This window comes from Glycine soja, chromosome 8 (genome assembly GCF_004193775.1).
Source record: "Glycine soja cultivar W05 chromosome 8, ASM419377v2, whole genome shotgun sequence".
NCBI lineage: Eukaryota > Viridiplantae > Streptophyta > Magnoliopsida > Fabales > Fabaceae > Glycine > Glycine soja.
Window position 1 is genome coordinate 18,128,494 of NC_041009.1, and position 21,158 is coordinate 18,149,651.

The window sequence follows — 21,158 nt, forward strand, 5'->3', positions numbered from 1 at the left end:
TTCCAGAAGGGGCGCGTATACACTCGGTATTCCATTGTTGAAACCATTTCGGGGGTCGTCGGCTTTAGTTGAATTTGCTAAATTGTCAACCAATTTTCTCAATGCTCAACCCATCATTACTCCTCTGGCAATTCTTGATTATCGCCAAAATTCGTTGACAGACAGCCCTCTCTAGGAGGTCTTGGTTCAATGGTTGGGATTGTCACCGGATGAGACCTCGTGGGAGGACTGGTCACAATTGCGCTAGGATTATCACCTTGAGGACAAGGTGATCTTGCAAGGATTGAGGGATGATAACAAAACAAGGGTGTAGGAAGCATCAATCAATGGGTATAGTGAATGAAGGAACACAGGGGTGCAATTAGAAGAGAGGACCAAGAGAACAATCACAAAGCCTACGTGTCTAATGCGTATTTGAGGGATTATGTGTGAATAATACTTGTCATGGCTGAGCTGGCATCAAGGGATCTGCTAGATAATGTTAGTCTACCTCTAGGAGACAACATAACCAATTCTTTTAATGTAATATTCCCTAACATAGAATTACAATTCTGTTAGTGAGAATCGTAGTATAAATATACCCATGTAATAAGCTTTAGATCAATGAAAAAATATACTTGCATTTCCCGTCTCTTTTCTCGGACCGGCCCCTCGAAGCCGGCTGCTAGCTATTTTCCTATCAAAATAAAAAAAAAGGGGCTAACACCTGAGGCTGACGGTGTTAAATGTTAGTCTGTACATGTGACTGTGAGATCTCTTAACTAACGTGGAAAAAAGAGTACACTTGTGATGTCCAATAAAATATTGTATTGCATGCATGGCAATGCCAAAAATTACACAAAATAACAATATATAGTTTGTTTGGTGCATGTTAGTGTACCCGCATCACAAAGGAAGTTTCCACGAAATTTCCTAGCTTCTCCCAAGTCAATCTTGTCATCTTTTCTATTCTTCCTCTCTTTCTTGCCTGCATTTTCTTCGAATACACCGAAGCAACTAGCTAATTAATACCTGAGAGCGTGATATCTGTAATGGGATCCAAATCTCCTTTGTGCCAATCAGCTCCTCGATTTGTAAATCAGTGCTCATGCACAACCGTACGTGCATCTTCTTTCTCTTACTCTATCTATCTTCTAAACATTTTTTTTACATTCCTCAAAAGTTATTAATCATCATTTCAGATGTTCATATCACATTTTCCTTTATAGCAGAATCATCCATTTCCCACTCCAAAACAAGTCTCTTTCTGATATATGTATTCGGGAAGTGGAAACTCGATTCCAGAAGTATATGAACTCGTCGTCTTATCCAGATTCATCATCATTCTTCCTCGTCAGGTAATTAACTGTTAGAATTAACACTTCGATCGGTTAATTTCTATTGAATATTAATATATTTAATTTTCATTTTTTTTTATGTATTATCTGCGTGAAATGTGACAATTATGATAAGCAAAACGCCTCATAATAAGCCTTTCAGAATGGTCGTAGCTAGATTTCATTAATTATTTTAACACGTTACTCTCAATTTAATGGATCAAAACGTGATACTCAATTATTTTGAAATATATACTTGATTTTTCTTTATTGCGCTTGCATTTTATCTTTGTTTATTTGACACACGTTCATACTTTTTGTATTGCACTTTCATCTTATCATTTTGATATACTTAAAGTATGAAGGAATTGGGTATCACGTTTTGATCCATTAAATTTTGATATAAACTTTGGTCCAAATTGAAATGAGCAATTAGAGTCTATGCAACATTGTCTACGACAGGTATCACGTTTTCATTTTAACACATTGACGGTAAATGTTTGAGTCTCTGTAACATTGTCTCCAACAGGTAGAGATAACTTATATTTATCAGGAAAAAGATTAACAGGGTTAAATAAAATAACTTAATAGGGGAATTTTGAAAAATTCAGGGACAAAAAATGCAATAAAATTATTTTTGGAGGAATAAAATCATATTATATCATACAAAATATTTATAAATGTAACTTAGAAATTCATACGCTTTAGACTAAGTTTTCATCTTGAATTATATAAAATTAATCTTGACATTAATATTGGTTCTGATAATATTTAACTTGAATGACATTTGGTATAAGGAATGTCAACATTCCTCGTAAAGTGACAAATAAAAGTTTCAGTTATTTGATACATAAAAGGAAATGAAAAATATTGATTGCACATGGAAAATTATAGACATTTGTGACCAGCAAAACAAATTTTAACCATTCCCAAAAATTGTGATTATCAAAAATCATAATTTTCAGGTATAATTTTTTTTTCTTGTACTAAACTCCCTTATTGAAATTAATTTTAATATATAAATAAATACGAATGAAACTTTAATTCTTACTTTTAAAGATGGAAAAAAAATATTTCACATGATAGTTAATCATAGTTTCACCTTTTTTTTATGATAATTGACCTTAAACATTTTTTAATGATAGTTTAAACTTCCCTTACTGATGTTTTTTTAATAATAACCAAATACATTTTATAAAATTTTCAAAAATCTTAAACCATAGTCTTATTCCTATTTAAGTTTAATAAGAATTTTATTCCAAGAAAAATAATTTAGTTAGAGATGAGTTTATAATATATATATATTTTCTAAATCAAATGTCACTCTGAGATAGACATGACAATTAAATTATAACATGTTCATATCTATTTGACCTTAACCCGACTTTGGCAAAGAAAATTTCTTTTGATCGAAGTTGAGGTCGAATTTTATAAATTAATTATAATAAATAAATAATTTAAATTACAACACTTAAATCATATAAAACTACACAATTCATTAAAAAAAATTTGTTCATAACTATGTTTAATTATGTTTTTATTTTCTAAAATTTTAGATAAATTTAATTTTGTTCTCTCAAATTTAATAATAATCATGTTAGTTCCTAATTTTTAAAGAAAATATATTTTTAGTTCCGAGGCATTTAATTTGAGGGACTATAATGATTTTTTCAAATCCAATTTTGGTTTTTAAAAACTAAATTATAGGTGCTAAAATTGTATTTTTTTTTTAAATTTGAGAGACTAAAATATATGTATTTTTAATTTGGGGACCTAAACTAAATCTACCCCAAATTTTAGAGACTAAAACATGATTAAGTCTCTTAAATATGTTATTTTTGTGATTCATATTGTTTATTATTTTATACATTAATTGAATCAAAATATAATTAATAACTTAATATATAATTTATTTAAGAATATATATAATAAAATATTTTTAAAAAAGGCAAGCAAGTTTCCTACAGATTTCTTTGACCTCTATGAGGATGAGTTTTGTTTTGTTTTTATTATTCATTGGAATCGAAGATGGTACTAATAATTCAAAACACTCTTACATACTTTTTTCAGTCATTTGAGATAGACTTCTTTAGTATGAGTTTTGGTTTTAATTTTTCATATCAATTTTGTTTCGTTATTATTATAATGTCTTGTGTCATTTTCATCCCAACTTTTGGTCAATACTTAAAGAATAAAAAATAAGAAGAATAATTAAAAAGTATGACATTTAATCAGAAAAAAATTGTCAAACAAATTTTCTTTAAACCAAGTGTAAACGTTTTTTTAGGAAAGTACAATTATTCTTGATTTTTTTGATTCATTTGAAAGGAAAGAAACGCAGGAAATATTTTTTTTTTAAATTGAATTGTAAAAATAAAAGAAAAAAGTTAAATTTTTTATTTTAAAAGTTATTTCCTCTATTTTTAATTAAATAAGATATCAGTATTTGTATTTTCTTTCTTCTTTATTTTTTCTCCTTTCATTCAAATAGAGCATAAATCGAAAAATTTACACAAATGAATAAATTTTGAAAATATCATAGGATATGAGTAAGTCGTGTTTTAATTTGTTTACGGGTTTTTATAGTAAATAATATTAAAGAAAATAATACGTTAATAATAAAGTGATAAAAGAGTGGAATTTTATGTAACTTGAACACCAAAGATTAACTAATTAAGTACGGAAAGAATAAAATGTTACATACTATTTTACATATTTAATTGTCTACATAGAAACATCTTCCTACAAATTAAAACATGATTTACCCATACTCTATAATATTTTCAAAATCTATCAATGTAATTTTTTTAAAAAAAAATTAACCCATTTATGTAAATTTGCCCCATAAATCATTGATATGTTTAGATTGAAAAAAAATATATACAAAGAAAAATTATGAATAATGATGAATTATTTTATTATTTGAATAAAAAACATTTTTAAAATAAAATTTCAAAATTTCATTTCTTTGGATTACCTCTTTAATTCAAATTTTGAACTTTATCTCTTTTTGTTTTTTTTCTCTATCTTTGTATGTATGCCCTACCAATTACCAAATAGTAGTGTGCAAATATAAATGGCATTTTAGTAACTATATAATGATTGATTACCATAAAATACTAAATACTTATATAGTAGTTTTATTTTTGGTACATAGCTGTACAGTAGTTTAAGCATACGCGTATAGGGGAAGAGTGGTGTACCAAAAAACCAGCATAAGTGCATAACTAAATTAATACCACCATATGACATGTTAATTTTAAAATAGAGAGAGAATATATAGATGTGGCGATGGTAATGGTTGAAGTTAGTTCGTGCTGAGGAATAAGCCAATAACTCTTGTCGGGTCTTTTTTCTTATATAGAAAAAATAAAAGAGAAACAAAGTGAGAATGGAAATGAAAGAATGTGTGCCACTAAACCTTAACGAAACGAGGCGCTAGTCTCGGCATCGCCACACAATAATAGCACAATTGATTGATAATTTAGTTATTAGTTATAATTATTATTTTTTGCTGAATATATGATTGTTTTTAATTAATAGTTAATTTTTATTTTGTTAAGATTGGTTGGAATTGGATGTGTGTGGCCCAGCAGCCATTTGCATTTCCCACGCAGTGAACATTTGAAATCGCTGTTGTTGTTGGGAGGCAAAGGCAACCATCACCATCACCATCGCCATCACCATGAACGGCCACCATACGGTTAACATCGCTAACATTAACAGGCACCCCAACGAAGATGACGACAATGCCCACCCTCCCTCCTCCGACAACAACCACCATGATGATGACGAAGAAGAACTCGTTGATCCCGATGATCCTTTTGACATTACTCAAACCAAGAACGCATCGCACGACACGCTTCGCCGTTGGAGAGTAATCATTCTATCCTAATTTCTCTCTATTGCATTTGTATTTGTATGTATGCATTTTCACCTCTATTCCATTCTGCATCCCGCGCTTCCACATTGTTCAACTTCAATCGCGCGCATTCCTTGTCAACATAATATTTCTCATTTTATTTATTAAGTGTTTATAAGTAATTGGAATTTTAATTTAAAAAAAAAAATCACTATCAGGTGGTTGTTGGGAATGTAGAGACGCCTTCGTTTGTGGCTGAAGAAAAATTAGTGGATTGGCCTTAAACGTGGTTTCTAATGGAAATATAAACTCGTTGGGACTCATCTCAAATCAAACTCGTTATTGCAATGCGTGTTTTGTTTTAAATTTAAAATAAGCAAAAATATTCCAATGAATGTGCGAGTTGTGACTATTAACAGCCTGCAAATGCATGCTTGTACCGGGCATAGAAATAGAAGCTCAGACCTATTAAAAAATGGAAAGAATGAAAATTCTAAGATACTTCTGTGGTGCGGGCTGAAGGGATTAGTTCTCAGATATTCGTATTCAAAACTACTGATTCATGTCTTCTTTAAGCTGATTATGAACAGCAACAAACTCTTCTCTTGTTTAAATGAACGTAAAGTTTGCATTTCTTGTACCGAACAGTACTTATGGAGAATCCACTAATTGGTGCTAGTTTCACCATTATTTTAATATATCTGGATTCTTGATTGTGGTTTAATTCAGTGTAATTTTGGCGAGGTGCATTAGTGTAGAAGTATGTCTGCTTTTTGGAAGGCATCTAACTGAAGTTTCACCCATGTACAGCAAGCAGCACTCGTGCTCAATGCGTCCAGGCGTTTTAGATATACTTTGGACTTGAGAAAGGAAGAAGAGAAAGAGCAAAAGAAACACTTGATTAGAGCCCATGCACAAGTCATAAGAGTAATGTTTCGGAATGACAAACTTGTTCCCTGATTAATTGATTCTAACTATCTTTTACTTTCCTAATCTACCATTTATTGTTTTATTAGGCAGCACTGCTTTTCAGATTGGCCGGTGAACGTGAACTAGGTACACTTATCTTTTCCTGACGACTGTCATCTTTGCTTACCATGAGCTTAGGAAATATCATTAAGCATTATCCTACTACCACTCTAACACATAATTAGCAAATCACATATTTGTGGCAATGGTGAGTTTGTAGTGTAAATATAGATGTTAAGAGAAATTAACAGGAGTGGTCAACTATTGGCACAAAATCTGAAAAAAAGAAACAGTTTGGCATTGATGCTGTCGGTTTTAAGTAAGGTATCACAAAAGGAGCTAGTAGCAGACTATTGATAGTGGTTAGGAAAATAATTAAATTATTTGGTTTTCTGTTCCTTCATTAAAATGGTCTGATGTTTTGATAACCCTGGGCAGATTCCAATTTAAAAATTTTAACTGGCGAAAGTCATAATCTCCCGTTGAGCTGTTGCAATGTGAATTGCTTTTCAGTCTCTTTACCTACTTGGATTTCATTATGTTACTTATAAATCAATCTGCATACTGTAGCATGAATCTTGGTTGTAGCCTTCAAATAACTAATCGGCTTTTGGAATGTACATGCTTTGTTTTTTTTTGTTTACTGTAATAATACCAAATACACAAAACTGCCTGTGGTCAAAGATTATTACTTTTTGAATTACAGTCTGCATTTTGAGTTACTTATTATGGTCTTTCAATTTATATTTTGAATAATCCAGTGATAAGTACAGCAGCGTCACCCCCAACTCCAGCCGGTGACTATGATATTGGGCTCGAACAACTTGTTTCAATGGCTAAGGATCAGAATATTTCTGCTTTACAACAATATGGAGGGGCAAGTCTACAACATGTTGTTTGGTTGCTTATAGAAATGTTGAAGTGATTTGCTTTGCTAATACAATCTAGTGATATCTTGTTCAGATTAGAGGCTTATCAAATTTAATAAAATCTAATCCGGATAAAGGTGTTAGTGGAGATGATGCTGATCTGTTAAAAAGGAAAAATGCATTTGGAACTAATACATATCCTCGGAAAAAAGGAAGAAGTTTCTGGGTATATTCTTAATGACTTATTCTACATATATATTTTTCTAAAATTATAATTGATGAATTAATTGTCATTTGTGATTGTTTCAGAGGTTTTTATGGGAAGCTTGGCAAGATCTGACTCTCATAATACTGATAATAGCTGCTGCGGTGTCATTGGCACTTGGAATAAAAACAGAGGTGCAATCAGCATTCATAATTGCTAAAATTTTTAAGATGAACCTACCAGGTCTTATTTGGTTTGAACAAATTTCTTTCATATGGAGAATTGTTATACAGGGCAAAAAACAGAGAGATGCAGTAACAGTAACAAACGAACATACGTGAATTATGCATGCTCATATAATGCATCAAAAAGTTTTTTCTTCACAATATACTATTGTCGGATGTCATGTAAAAGCTGGATATATCAGCTCCTCCAGTCAGTAACAACATAAATGTGATGTTTTAATCAAAAAATAAAATAAATTAAAAATGTAATGCTAGTTTGTTCTGGAAATTATGTTTCAGAATTATTGCTGGTCTGCATCATTAATTTCATATTATCAATGCTTGAGCATGGCAAATAAAACGAATTCATCACATTCTATTTACAGTCAATATTCACTCCATGATGTCTTTTGGCTTTTTCAGACAGTACTAAATTTTAGCAGTTTACTTTGTGCATTTTATTTTGGAACCCCTCTGTTCTATTTACATGCCTGTTTCTACATGGTGCTTGGTTCTGAATCTTCTGATTATTCTTGCCAGTTGAATTAATTGTTTGGTATTTTGTATTGAGTTGACAAAGTTATCATTCTCAAAGGTTTATCCTTTCATTTATTTCTAATTGATAGGGTTTGGCTGAAGGATGGTATGATGGGGGAAGCATTGCTTTTGCAGTTCTTCTTGTCATTGTAGTTACAGGTATTGTATATATTATATAGTTTTTTTTTTTGTTTTTTTGTTTATGAATAATCCATGGATTTACTTCAATCAAAATATCTACACATGTCTATAGGAGAGACATGTTGAGATTTGGAGTGTAGCCAAACTTATATTTTGCCTTGGACTATTTATGTTCTTTTTGGAATACAAGCATTAGTCACTCTAATACAAGCTGTATCGATTTATTTCTTAAGACTGACATTATGCAATTGCTTTTCCTTTTTGTCTGCCAGCTGTCAGTGATTATCGGCAATCTCTGCAGTTTCAGAATTTGAATGCAGAAAAACAAAATATACAATTGGAGGTGTGTAACATTATATTATTGGAACTTCACATTGGGTACCTAAACTAAATACTATTGAACTCATTACAGGTTATTAGAGGTGGGAGAACAATTAAAATTTCAATATTTGATATTGTTGTTGGTGATGTTATACCCCTTAAAATAGGAGATCAGGTGAGTTTGTATGGCATTTTGAGTTTGTCTGTAAATTGAGCAGTTTTCTTTGTTCACCGATTACTCTATGGGCATACTTAGGTTCCTGCTGATGGAGTATTAATCACGGGCCATTCACTTGCAATTGATGAATCCAGTATGACTGGTGAAAGCAAGATTGTATGTTTTATATACTTTCTATTGACCAAATTATTGCTTATTAATTCTTATGACTTTTAAGAAAATAGTGTTCTGCAGGTTCATAAGGATCACAAAACACCATTTTTTATGTCTGGTTGCAAAGTAGCAGATGGAGTTGGTCTTATGCTGGTATGACATGATATTATATCTTCTTATGCTGTTATGACATGATATGATGTTAATATGAAAATGCTATATGGTATAAATGTATTTTTTGTGAAATAACTCTCAAATAAAGAAAAAAATAAAATAGTTTGTTGTACTTTTTTTATCTGCATGTGTTGTATTTTCTAACATTTACTTTTCAATGTTGATTTTCTCTCTCTCTCTCTTTCTATCCATGATTGGTTATTAGGCATTTATAACTGTTTTTCACTAGAACTTTCCTAATAACTTACATGCGTCTTTGTAATGCTATGAATTTGATTCTTTCAACAATTATTTTTGTTATCATTCTGTTGTTCGTTGTCGTTAATTGTGTTCTTCTCTATGCAAAAGTGTGTAGAATACTCCTATCTTGATTATGCTTTTAGTGGTCTTTAAGAACATAAATCAAATTTACAGAGTGCCACCACCAAAAGTCACATTTTAGACTGCCATTTGTAGGTAACTGGTGTTGGTATAAATACCGAATGGGGATTGTTGATGGCTAGTATCTCAGAGGACAATGGAGAAGAGACTCCATTACAGGTTCCCCCTGCTCCATCCAAAACAAAAAAGAAAGGCTGTTGCTTTAGCTGTACCTAATTAAAACAAAGATGCTAAAAGTGTGATTACTTTTGGTGATATCTAATAGGTACGCTTGAATGGAGTAGCAACTTTTATTGGTGTAGTTGGGCTTAGTGTAGCTGTTTTAGTGCTTGCTGTCCTCTTGGGCAGGTAATCTTCAATTTCTCTTTATTTTTTATTTTTCACTTTTGTATGTTATAACTCAACTCATGGAACAGGTTTTGTACCATTTTGAAATTCTTTATTTTGACTCTGAAATTGTAGATACTTTTCCGGCCATACCAAAGATTTAGATGGAAATGTTGAATTTGTTGCCGGAAAGACTAGTCTTAGCAATGCAGTAGATGGGGTCATCAAAATTTTTACCATTGCAGTAAGTGCAAGTTTTGAACTGTTTTATTCATTTGTTTTTTCTCTTTCTATTTTTAGTAGTTTTTAACTATAGTGCCATGCAGGTCACAATTGTGGTCGTTGCAGTGCCTGAAGGTCTACCTTTGGCTGTTACCTTAACGTAAGTACATGTGGCTAGGTTATTTCATTATGCAACATAGATATAGCCAAAACTAGGCCACAGATACTGTTTGCTTCTAATCCGTGTAATTTTCCTCTTGTTGCTTTCACAATAGCTTGGCATACTCAATGCGGAAAATGATGGCAGACAAGGCCTTGGTAAGTATCATTTTATGCATCAATCTTTTTGTTATTTTTAGTTTTAAGGCATCCTTTCTAACAGCCAAGGAATTTGCAGGTACGGCGGCTATCAGCCTGTGAAACTATGGGCTCTGCCACAACAATTTGCAGTGATAAGACAGGAACATTGACCTTAAATCAGGCGAGTTTCATTATCTAAGGCTTGGACAATCTAGAGGGAGTTATGGCTACAATTTATAATCTATAACACTAGTAAAGGCAATACCCCATTTTTTATCTACACATTTGTTTTACCTATTTTACCCTTTAATTAACTGTTACAACTATAGCCCCACATTTTCTCAATTTCTATTCAACCTCCTTCCTCTCTCATCTATTTTATTTTACATTCCAAAAATAAAAAATGCAGACAAACAGGCACGACAAGGCTTGTCTTTCTGCTAGTTTACAATTTACATTTATGCAAATGAATAAAAGCTTCCAGAGTTATCAAGTTATTCAATTCCCCTTCTCTTAGTGTAGGAGGTTTTGGGTTCATATTTCACAAAAAATTGGAAATTACCCTTCGTAATTTGCTTATGTAACACTATGTTATTGTTGGATAAAAAAATGTTGGTAATTTCCAGACTTTTAAACAGTATAACTTCATGAAGATAAATACCCATGATTTTTTTTGGTTGATGAAGCAAAGTGGTTTCATTTCCATTTCCGTTCACAAATAAAAGGCTTTTGTATGGATTGGAGAAGGATACCTTGTTTGTTAAGGATAATAAGGTGAAATATAGAGAAGGAACTCGAAACAGATCAGTTGTCTGATATATGACCCATTGTGTATGTGTCCATATTTTTGTAATAGTCATAGACATAGTCTATCTAATAAGTTTTACAATTTGTTAAAACCTATTAGTCCATTCTTCTGAACCCCAAGGCATTTGTTCTTTCTTTATTTAATTTAAAACCTTTGGATTATTAAGATGTGATGGTAATTTATTTTATGGCATTACAGATGACTGTAGTTGAGGCATATGTTGGGAGCACAAAAGTAAATCCACCGGATGACTCATCAAAGTTGCATCCAAAAGCATTGTCTCTGATAAATGAGGGCATTGCACAGAATACAACCGGAAATGTTTTTGTACCCAAGGTTTGCCTTTTATACTTAATTTTAACAATTGTAACTAGGATTCCCTTTTATGTTGTGATGTCTGGAGCTAAATTAACTAAAGGATTTCTTCATGGTTGTGATTGGAGTTTTTGTTTGAGAGGAACAGTTTGTTGTGTTTCTTCAAATAGACAGCTGCATGCAGCACTGATATGCTCACAAGTATTGACAAAGGTCAAATGTGTTATGTTCATTTATCTTTTGGAAGATCTGAAACAAATACAGTATTGTGTTAAAGATATAAATTCACCCATGAACCTCAAGTTAGCAGCTTAAGCTGTTAGGAAAGTTAGTGCATGATGTAGTATTATAGCTTCTACAACTAAGTGGTTAAGAATTCAATCCTTGCTTCCGCATTCTTCATAATTAAGTTGAATTTCGACATAATGTAAAATGGTCATGCTCGTGCATGCCCAATTGTCCTTGGTTCAAGCCCAATGGGATTTTGGGTGATACTGTGGCAGGGTGTGGTAGATATATAGACTAATTTTGAGTCTTCACCTATGGCTATGATATATGTACAAGGTAGAGTAGTTATATATACATTGTCCATGTTTCAAGTCTAAGGGCTCTTTTGTGAGGGGGATTTTTTGAGATATAAAAGCATTCATGAGGCTTTACTTAACTCCTTAAGCTTTTGGAAAGTTGGTTCTTGACAGTATGCATTCAGAATAATTAAGATTTTTGTTGGGGTTCTTTCTGAGTTTAGTTTACTATAGTCAATATTTGTAAATCTGAAGTCCTAGAATTATTGAAAACAATATTATAGATGGATTAACAAAAAAAAGAAAGAAAAAATTGCTGCCAACTGCATTTGAAAAATACGCCTACAGAATTGATAAATAAAATGTGCAAGCAGTAGGCAATTTGGTGTTTGGTTGTAACATTTCTTGGATGACAAATAAATAGTTTCTATAAGAGAGTTCAATTTGATAAGCATAATCAAGATGTCTACTCCTGAAAATTAAATTCCTTACATTTACGTTTCAATTCCTAGAATTGGGATTTAAAGACAACTGTTGAAAATGAGTGTTCAGTGGCAACCTGAAATTATATGTCCAGTTTCTGCAACTTATCTTTCTGCCTCTGGCATACCTAATGCTGATAAAACTGATACTAAATTATAGTTAGCTGGTATGCTTGTGGCTACTCTCTTCCATAGAGGTCAATACTTGATATTATTAGCTATAGGCAGCAAACAACATACTGAATTTATTGGTTTTTTATTTACTGTTATGAGATTATGCTGGTCTTGATGTGTGTTAGTAACATTAAAGCTGATAGAAAATTCTTTAATAACCTATTATTGTCCTCATTAATTGTCACTACCATCGTTTGATTTTAAGAATATTTTGGATTAATATTTGAATATCTATCAAGGATTAAATTTGTCTCTGTATTTGATTTGGTAGGATGGTGGAGAAACAGAGGTATCCGGATCTCCTACAGAGAAGGCTATTCTTTCATGGGCAGTCAAGGTACTCTTGCTGATTTTTTTTTTCTTGTATTTTTTTTTTCTGATCACCCCCTCCATTAATCTGTTGATTTTGAAGCTGAACTCATTTCAATATGGCAGTTGGGTATGAATTTTGATGTTATAAGATCAAATTCAACAGTTCTCCATGTCTTCCCCTTCAATTCTGAGAAAAAGCGAGGTGGTGTTGCTTTGAAGCTGGTAATCATTTGATAAAAAATATTTACTGATGCATCCTTTCATTTAGAGCAATCTGTGAACTAGTACGAGACATATATTCATCCATGTTTCAATTCTTAACTTTCACTTGTGAACTAAGACTGTTAAGTTGTAATAGTGAATGCTGTTATGGAATCGTATGACATGCTTGGGTTGCATGTTGATTCATTATATTAGTTTTCTATCTTTTCTATGCTAATCAGATATACTGATGCAATTTTCCTTTCAGGGGGATTCTGGAATACATATACATTGGAAGGGAGCCGCAGAGATAGTTCTAGGAACATGTACTCAATATCTTGATTCAGATGGTCAATTGCAATCCATTGAAGAAGATAAGAAGGTTAGGAATGGCAGTTTCAAGTCCTAGAGAGTTTGCTGATGGAATGAAATTCATTTAATTGAACATTGGAGATGTTATTTTATTTTTCTTTTGGTTTATAACTATCAGAAATTAAGGAAAAATACATGGAACAAGGCTACCACCAAATGTCTTTTTTCTTATCAATGTAATTCTAGTGTCATTTGAAGTTACTCTGATGGAAAATTTAGCAATCATGGATCGGGTAATATAGGATCTGATTGTTCCTGCAAAAATATAACAACTGAGAGCAGTTGACAATTTTTCAGCAATTTCCTAATTAATTGATTTTATTTTTCAATTCTTTTGCAGGCTTTTTTCAAGGATGCTATTGATGACATGGCTGCTCGCAGCTTGCGTTGTGTAGCCATTGCATACAGATCCTATGAACTAGACAAAGTTCCATCTAGTGAGCAGGATTTAGACCAATGGTCCTTACCGGAATATGAGCTTGTTTTGCTTGCTATTGTTGGAATAAAGGTAAACTGCAAGGGTAGATTTCCTCCTGGTGTATTGTTTTAAATTTTGATGTGTGTCTTATTACTGTCATTTTATGTACAAATAAGTCTTGCATTCTGGTTCGTATATACATAATAATATTCTTAAACCTTAATCCTATTATTTATTGATGAATATGGAATTGAGTTAATGGAGATTGCTTGGTCCTTGTCCTTTCAAATTACCCTGTAATCCTTTCTCCTTTATTTAAGTTAAAACTAATCTGTATCTTCAGGATCCTTGTCGCCCTGGTGTCAAAGATGCTGTAAAAGTATGCACTGATGCTGGTGTTAAGGTAATATGAGTTGTATGTTTAATGGGTATAGTTTACGTGTCTTGTTTCATATTAATTGTGTTTTTTGGCTTTACTATGGCATGAGTGTTCATACAAAATGTAACATGGGAACCCAACACATTACGCATTCCATGGTAATGAAATCACAGGTACGCATGGTTACTGGAGACAACCTTCAAACAGCAAAGGCAATAGCTTTGGAGTGTGGCATACTGGCTTCAATTGAAGATGCTGTTGAGCCGAATATAATTGAAGGAAAGAAATTCCGTGAACTATCTGAAAAGGAAAGAGAAGATATTGCCAAGAAAATAACTGTATGTTTCTTTCTTTGCGATTTCTTCTTTTTTTTTTTGGTGGATTCACATTTTTTTTGGTGGAAATTGTGATTTTTTTGTTATATGCATTAGCTGTAAATATTTGATAAATGGATTTTTTTTTCCTCCATTCCTAATCTTATACAAGGAAGTGCTGTTCATGCTAAATTGCTAATAACTCTAGCCATATCACATGCGAGTTAGATACATAATTTTATAATGACAATTTGAATAATATATATAGGTGATGGGGAGGTCTTCTCCTAATGACAAGCTTTTGCTTGTGCAAGCTCTACGTAAAGGAGGGGAAGTTGTTGCGGTCACAGGAGATGGCACCAATGATGCTCCTGCCCTACATGAGGTCTGTCATTCTTTGAATGCATCCTTTTGACTGTTGAGAAATATGTTAGCTACAAAACTTTTCATCTCCTGAAATTTTGCTTAAGAATGAACAGCATATATATTTCACTACGAACACATTTGAACAGTATATCATGGAGCTTCCCCATATTTGATTCGAATGACTTTAATAAACTTTTCTCATTAAAATTGTTCTGGTAGACATGAAGTTGTTCCAATGTGTTCATGTAGACATGGTTCTAGTTGAAGTTGAATGCCAAAGCCTGCATATATGAAAGTCGAGTTTGATGTCATTAATGCTGGCAACATTCTGGATGTAACAATAATTCCTGCCAATGATCTAACTTTTGGAATACAAATGCAATAAGTGGTTATTTGTGATATTCTTTCTGTAAACTAACCCTTTTATATAATCATTATCATGCCAATAGCTGTTGCCTTTAATATCACATTCTAAAAACTATCCAGCTTAATGTGTTTGACTACCATATGAAAAGATGGAGAGGGAGGAAGAAATGAGGGGAGAGAGAATGGAGAAAAAGCCAGTCTCATTGTGTGTTGTTTTTCTTTTTAGGACATATTAAGGGCTGTTTGGTTTAATAAAATGTTTTCTGTTTTCAATTCTTGATTTCATAAATGATTACAAAAATGCTACCTTATTTTCACTTTTTTATTTTAAAAAAATTGTATAAAAATGATGAAAACAATTTCTTACAAATATTTGAAAACAAAATAAACAACTTAACAAAGTGAAAATAAGTTGACACTTTGGTAATTATATATGAAAAAGAAAGTAAATATAAAATGTTTTCTAAAACCCAAAAAATGCCCTTATTTCTCAGCAAAGTGTTTTTCTTCCGCACGAGCACGAGTAGTAGTAAGTTGGATACATTTCTTTTATTTTTTTGGCCCTTAAAAGTATATGCATTTGTAGCAACAGATTGTTGCAATTAACATAGAGATGCCATGGGTAATTGGTGGTGTCAAAGTTTTTTTTCCTGCCTCTTGCGCTTCCATCTGATTGGTTGTCATGCTCCATTCTCTAATATTAAAATAATTCCTGTTTACTAAAAAGATCCTTGTTATAGTTAATCTTGTGCTTTACTATTTTGTATTTTAGGCAGATATTGGTCTTTCTATGGGCATCTCCGGAACTGAAGTTGCAAAAGAAAGCTCAGATATTATAATCCTAGACGACAACTTTGCATCAGTAGTAAAGGTAGGTGTTCTATTTAATATATTCTCAGGCTTGGGTATGATATTGTCTTCCGTTTCCTGTATCTTCTCCTAGTAAAAAGTTATTACTTCATTTTCCATTGTTTTGTTTGCTAAGGCTTTTTTTTAACATTTACCTCCTTTTGGCCCTTTCGGCTTAAAATAATTGGCTATGACTTTGACATGGCCGAGAAACAAGCCAATTTGTCAGGTGTATTGGTTGGTGGGTATGATTGGGTTTTGGCTTAAGGAGAGATTTATTTCACCAAGACACGTGTCCTATGGATTGCTCAACCTGTAATTTGTGTAAGATTTCTATTTCATTCTTTGTGTAGGTTGTCCGCTGGGGCCGCTCTGTATATGCAAATATTCAGAAATTTATCCAGTTCCAGCTTACAGTTAATGTTGCTGCTCTTGTAATAAATGTTGTGGCAGCAATAACTTCTGGTGATGTTCCTTTAAATGCAGTGCAGGTACGTATATCCTCCTCTATTTTTTAGTCACGCCTTACACTCTAATGAGACCTAATAGAGCGGAAAGAGGGTGAAAAACAGGCAATCTTATTAGATTTGGACCACCACAAACATCTTTAGGCCATGAAATTGTGAACCCTTTTTATATTTCTTATTGATTGTAAACAAGCTTTCCTGTTTTTCTTTAATTTATTAATGTAATATTTGTAAGTTGTACTACTTGGGCGGATTGAGTTTGCTTCAAAGGTATTGTTTTGGATGGGTTGCCACCCATGACCATTAGAAGTTGCTCAGTCTTTTTTGCTTAGTTCAACAACACTCACCATCCAGAAATCTTACTGTGTTTAGATTATTGATCAGATTGTTCTTTGTGAACTATTTTTCCCATGGGTTTAGTGTTTTTCATAAAAAACTGACTGATAATTACGTACAAGGGCAGATTAAAATCATCATCAATGAAAAAAGGTATATCTTGGTTTTTGATGTTCATGCTCTTGGGTACAGCTTTTGTGGGTTAACCTTATCATGGATACACTTGGGGCGCTTGCACTGGCTACTGAACCACCAACAGACCGCCTAATGCACAGATCACCAGTTGGCCGAAGGTTTGGATTGATTGGCTTTCTCACTTAGCAGTTTAATATTTATAGTATCCTTGAAAGTTAAAACTATACTGATCTAGCACATAAATGCACATGAACATGTACACTTGATTTTAGTAATTGTGTGATATGTCTATCACTTAATGCTGGCACGGTTAATCGGAACAGGTCTTTTGACTCATGCATAATTTCAACCAAAGAGGCATAACATAGTGTTGGTTTTGAATGTCACTTTCTACTGTTGTATTTTAAGATGATATTTTTCATTTTCAACTTAATTTAAGTTGTACAGAAAAATCTATGTGACATAACATAAGGATATATGAAAGAGGATAAAGTGAGGAGGTGCACTCTTATAGGATAAAGTGCACTTACAACTATTGATTAGAAAATCTGTGACTGAGAATTGTGATAAATTAAACTAAATACGTATATAACAAATTCTGAAGTTTGTTACAGTCTTAGTTGTTAAATATTCAAGCAAAAAATTTTACTGCACTTTATTTTTTAAAATGCACTCCCTTCACTTTAAAGGAGTTAAATCCAATGGGAAAATAAAATAATAGTTTAAGAATGGGATAGATTAGCTGAACAGAATTGGAAGGTGAGGAAATAATTCTATCCCGTAAAACTGGTGGCATTGGAGAAGTTTTGAGGCACTTGCATGCTCTAGATGGTTCATTTGGGTTTTGAATTAAAATACACGCTTTAACTATTATCTTATATTTGGCTTTCAGAGAACCTCTTATAACAAATATCATGTGGAGAAACTTGATCGTACAGGTAAATTAAATTAGTTTATTCTATGTAGACACTTATTAAGATAATCATGCAATTAGGAATACGAGGCTCTCTAGGTCCTATTGTCTAATGAGTATTATTTGTCATCGTAGGCTGCCTATCAAATCGCAGTTCTCCTCGTCCTTAACTTTTGTGGTGAAAGTATTCTACCAAAACAAAATACCAGAGCTGATGCCTTTCAAGTGAAGAATACTTTAATATTCAACGCGTTCGTCCTGTGCCAAGTAAGTGCTTTTTGAATATGTAAATATGAGATATTTGGCCTGTCCTTTGTTCAGAGGAACCACTTTTTCACCTTTGGTTTCCTTTTATATTCTTATTTATCCTTTGCTTGGGATTTTTTCCATTGTTGATGGATTAAACCCCCTTTATGGGATGAATGCCGTTTTTTTTTTTCACTTTAAAGAAAAAGAATGTCTTTATTTGTTATTTTAAAGTTTCAAGATGGTAATAGTTAATATTATTTCAATTATATCCTTATAAAAAAGAGAGAAAATAAAAATCAAAGAGAAAAATGACATATACTAAAAGATTACAAATAATTTTAGTAAAATCAAGGAGATTACTTTCTTTTTTATAATGTGTTATAATCTCAAATGACAGATAAAGTGAAAAGAAGGATGTACTATCACTATGGTATAACATTATTGATGTTTTACATATTTTAAGTCTCATTAAAAAAATTTCGCACATACCCTTGTTAAAATAACTAGATTTTATGAGAAATAATGCACTTACAATCTATTTAAAAAGTATTTCAACAAACAACAAACCATTTTTATTTTTTATATTAAATAAGAATATTTTAGTCTAAATGCATTAATGTTTAGGTCTTGCTAACTAGTAGTACTCTTAAAACACTGGTTAATCAATCTAAAATAAAAGGTTTTCATTAGAAAATGTTTTTAATATATTTTTGTTGTGATTTTAAATGCATTTCCAATGTGAATAATGATTACACTAAATAATACAGAAGTTCATTAGACTTCGGTGGCTATGATTTTGGAAAAAAACGTGTTGAACTTTCATTGGTTTGCATAAACCAAGTGCCATGTTCAATTATTGAATGCGTGGAACAGTTGATTGATGCGTTTAAATCCACTTTTCCCTTCCTCGCATTTTGAGAGGGAAATGCAATTACAAAAGTACTCCCCTATAGTAATGGAAAGAATTTATTAATTTATTAATCATCAAATTCTTACTACCTCCCTTACTTTTTATCTTAAGGTTGTTCTGTAAAAACAAACAAATATAGTAATTTTTCTTGATTTTAATAAAAATATTTTTGAAGTTTTTTATTTTATCTCTTTCTCTCTTCATTTCACAATAAATATGTGTAAATTAATTAAATATAAGAAAACAAGTAAGAATATAATTGATGAAAGTGTAATTAATATGATCTTAAACTTTATAAACGACAAATAAATAGGAACAAAAATTATTCCAATATCAGACAATTAAAAAGGAAAGGAGGGAGTATTAAAAGATTTTAAATGTTTCAAACTACAGATATTCAATGAATTCAATGCTCGGAAACCCGATGAAATGAATGTTTTCCGTGGAGTGACCAAGAACAAACTTTTCGTGGGAATTGTTGGAGTGACCTTTATACTTCAGGTGAATTCTCTGTTTTATTGTGTGCTTAATTATTATTATTATTAGTATTAGTATTTCTTAACATTTGCTTGCTTTCTCACTCTACTTCAAATTGTTAGATAATCATCATCGAGTTCCTTGGAAAGTTCACCTCAACGGTGAGGCTTGATTGGAAGCTATGGCTTGCTTCTCTTGGTATTGGATTTGTCAGGTGAGTTCACTCAACTGCATTAGCATTTGAAAATGGCAGTTCTTGGAAAATCAATGAATCATGCATTCACGCTCTTGGTCATAATCCAGAGTTCAAGACTTCTATATCCTTCATCATAAAACATTACCATAATTATTGACTTCTTACTGTAAACATATTTTAGCTGCCTTGTATGAACAATTGAACACAGTGTAAAATTACCGCGTGCTAGTTGCTCTTAATATTTATACCTGAGCTTTTGCATTTTGGCAACAACAAATCATATCTCATTGTTATTCCTTTTTCCATCTTACAGTTGGCCCCTTGCTATAGTCGGAAAATTCATTCCAGTTCCCAAAACACCATTGGCTCGTTACTTCTTGAAGCCACTCAGGCGATTGAAGAGGTCTAGGTCTCGTGCTACACAATAGGCATCGCGTGGATAACCAGCCATGCATATTAAGCTAACGCCTTACAGGTTACAATATACTAGTATATATTATTACTGCTCCATATTGCCGAACTATCCTTCTAGAATTCGAATGTAATGTATATTATTCAATAAATCCCAAAGGGTTTAAACATAAAGCAATCATTACGTGATTCCTTTTACTTTTAACATCATTTCATTTTATAAAAAAAATTTGGTTCAAATGTACATTGTAACATTACAAGATATTGTTAGAGTTGTTCCTTGTCACTTTAGAAATACTATCAAACTGATTTTCTAGCATTGGCAAGGTTCGATTCCCCAAACTAATTAAGGAAAACATAGCGTATTTTAGCCATTTATATTTCATATACATTTTGCTATTTAGCATGAATTCTTTTATGCGGATTTTTTCGATGTGGAAAGTGAAGAATCGCGGTGATTGCTTGAATTCAGTTTACTATTCCACCAATGATTCCCTTTCATTTATTTTCGTAAACATATCGTTTTTGTTTCATATATGTCGGTTAAATAAAAAATTAAATCAAGCTAGCAATTATCACCGCCTAAGAAGAGTTTAGAAGCTTTGAATTCAAAGATTGCAGCTAAAAAAAATCACTGCACCACCTGTTGCAATTTGCATGGAGGCATAATCATTTGCTTAGACGTTGTAGTGCAGCTAGTGCCACCGTCATTAGCTAGTCTTAGGCACTAAGTTTATTGTATTTATTGTTATAATATGCCTATAAAAGGCACCTCCCTGTATCACAATGAGTGCAATAGAGTGAGTGAATTAGAGAAACTCTTCCTTTGTACACGTGAATGTGTGAGATTGTGGTTTTCTGGATTTAATTTATCCCCGTGTTAAGAATGTATAATTATATATCGTCAACTAACCTGGCTGCTATAATATAAAAAAAAAAGCTAGGCCAGTAGTCGAACGAACCAACATAAGCATAAGAGCTGGCAATTTAGTTGGCTCACGCAAT

General features: G+C 32.2%; 1 protein-coding gene across 3 annotated transcripts; it reads left to right on the plus strand.

Moving 5' to 3' along the window:
* Nucleotides 1-948: 948 nt before the first annotated feature.
* Nucleotides 949-20,542, plus strand: LOC114422525 (calcium-transporting ATPase 9, plasma membrane-type-like). Of its 3 annotated transcripts, none has more exons than XM_028388924.1 (35): nt 949-1,097; nt 1,212-1,337; nt 4,913-5,193; nt 5,989-6,105; nt 6,195-6,234; nt 6,909-7,024; nt 7,111-7,242; nt 7,326-7,415; nt 8,072-8,141; nt 8,396-8,466; nt 8,536-8,619; nt 8,701-8,778; nt 8,857-8,928; nt 9,406-9,489; nt 9,596-9,678; nt 9,793-9,901; nt 9,984-10,039; nt 10,155-10,197; nt 10,277-10,360; nt 11,186-11,323; nt 12,754-12,819; nt 12,918-13,016; nt 13,264-13,377; nt 13,708-13,875; nt 14,129-14,188; nt 14,338-14,502; nt 14,747-14,863; nt 15,983-16,081; nt 16,413-16,550; nt 17,055-17,155; nt 17,890-17,935; nt 18,046-18,177; nt 19,463-19,570; nt 19,669-19,760; nt 20,056-20,542. In XM_028388924.1, exons 3-35 carry the CDS (start codon nt 5,002-5,004, stop codon nt 20,168-20,170), a joined length of 3,279 nt encoding a protein of 1,092 aa, XP_028244725.1. In that variant the 5' UTR covers nt 949-1,097; nt 1,212-1,337; nt 4,913-5,001; the 3' UTR covers nt 20,171-20,542. The 3 variants fall into 3 exon arrangements, with proteins under 3 accessions (XP_028244725.1, XP_028244724.1, XP_028244723.1); XM_028388923.1 differs by having other exon boundaries at nt 950-1,097; nt 1,182-1,337; nt 4,880-5,193; XM_028388922.1 differs by having other exon boundaries at nt 950-1,097; nt 4,880-5,193.
* Nucleotides 20,543-21,158: the final 616 nt, after the last annotated feature.

Bases quoted from the DNA above. Each gene is read 5' to 3' on its own strand.
- LOC114422525 (XM_028388924.1), top strand. From the start codon at position 5,002: ATGAACGGCCACCATACGGTTAACATCGCTAACATTAACAGGCACCCC. The intron at 7,416-8,071 runs GTGCAATCAGCA...TCTAATTGATAG, and splicing joins CACTTGGAATAAAAACAGAG to GGTTTGGCTGAAGGATGGTA. The intron at 19,761-20,055 runs GTGAGTTCACTC...TCCATCTTACAG, and splicing joins CTTGGTATTGGATTTGTCAG to TTGGCCCCTTGCTATAGTCG.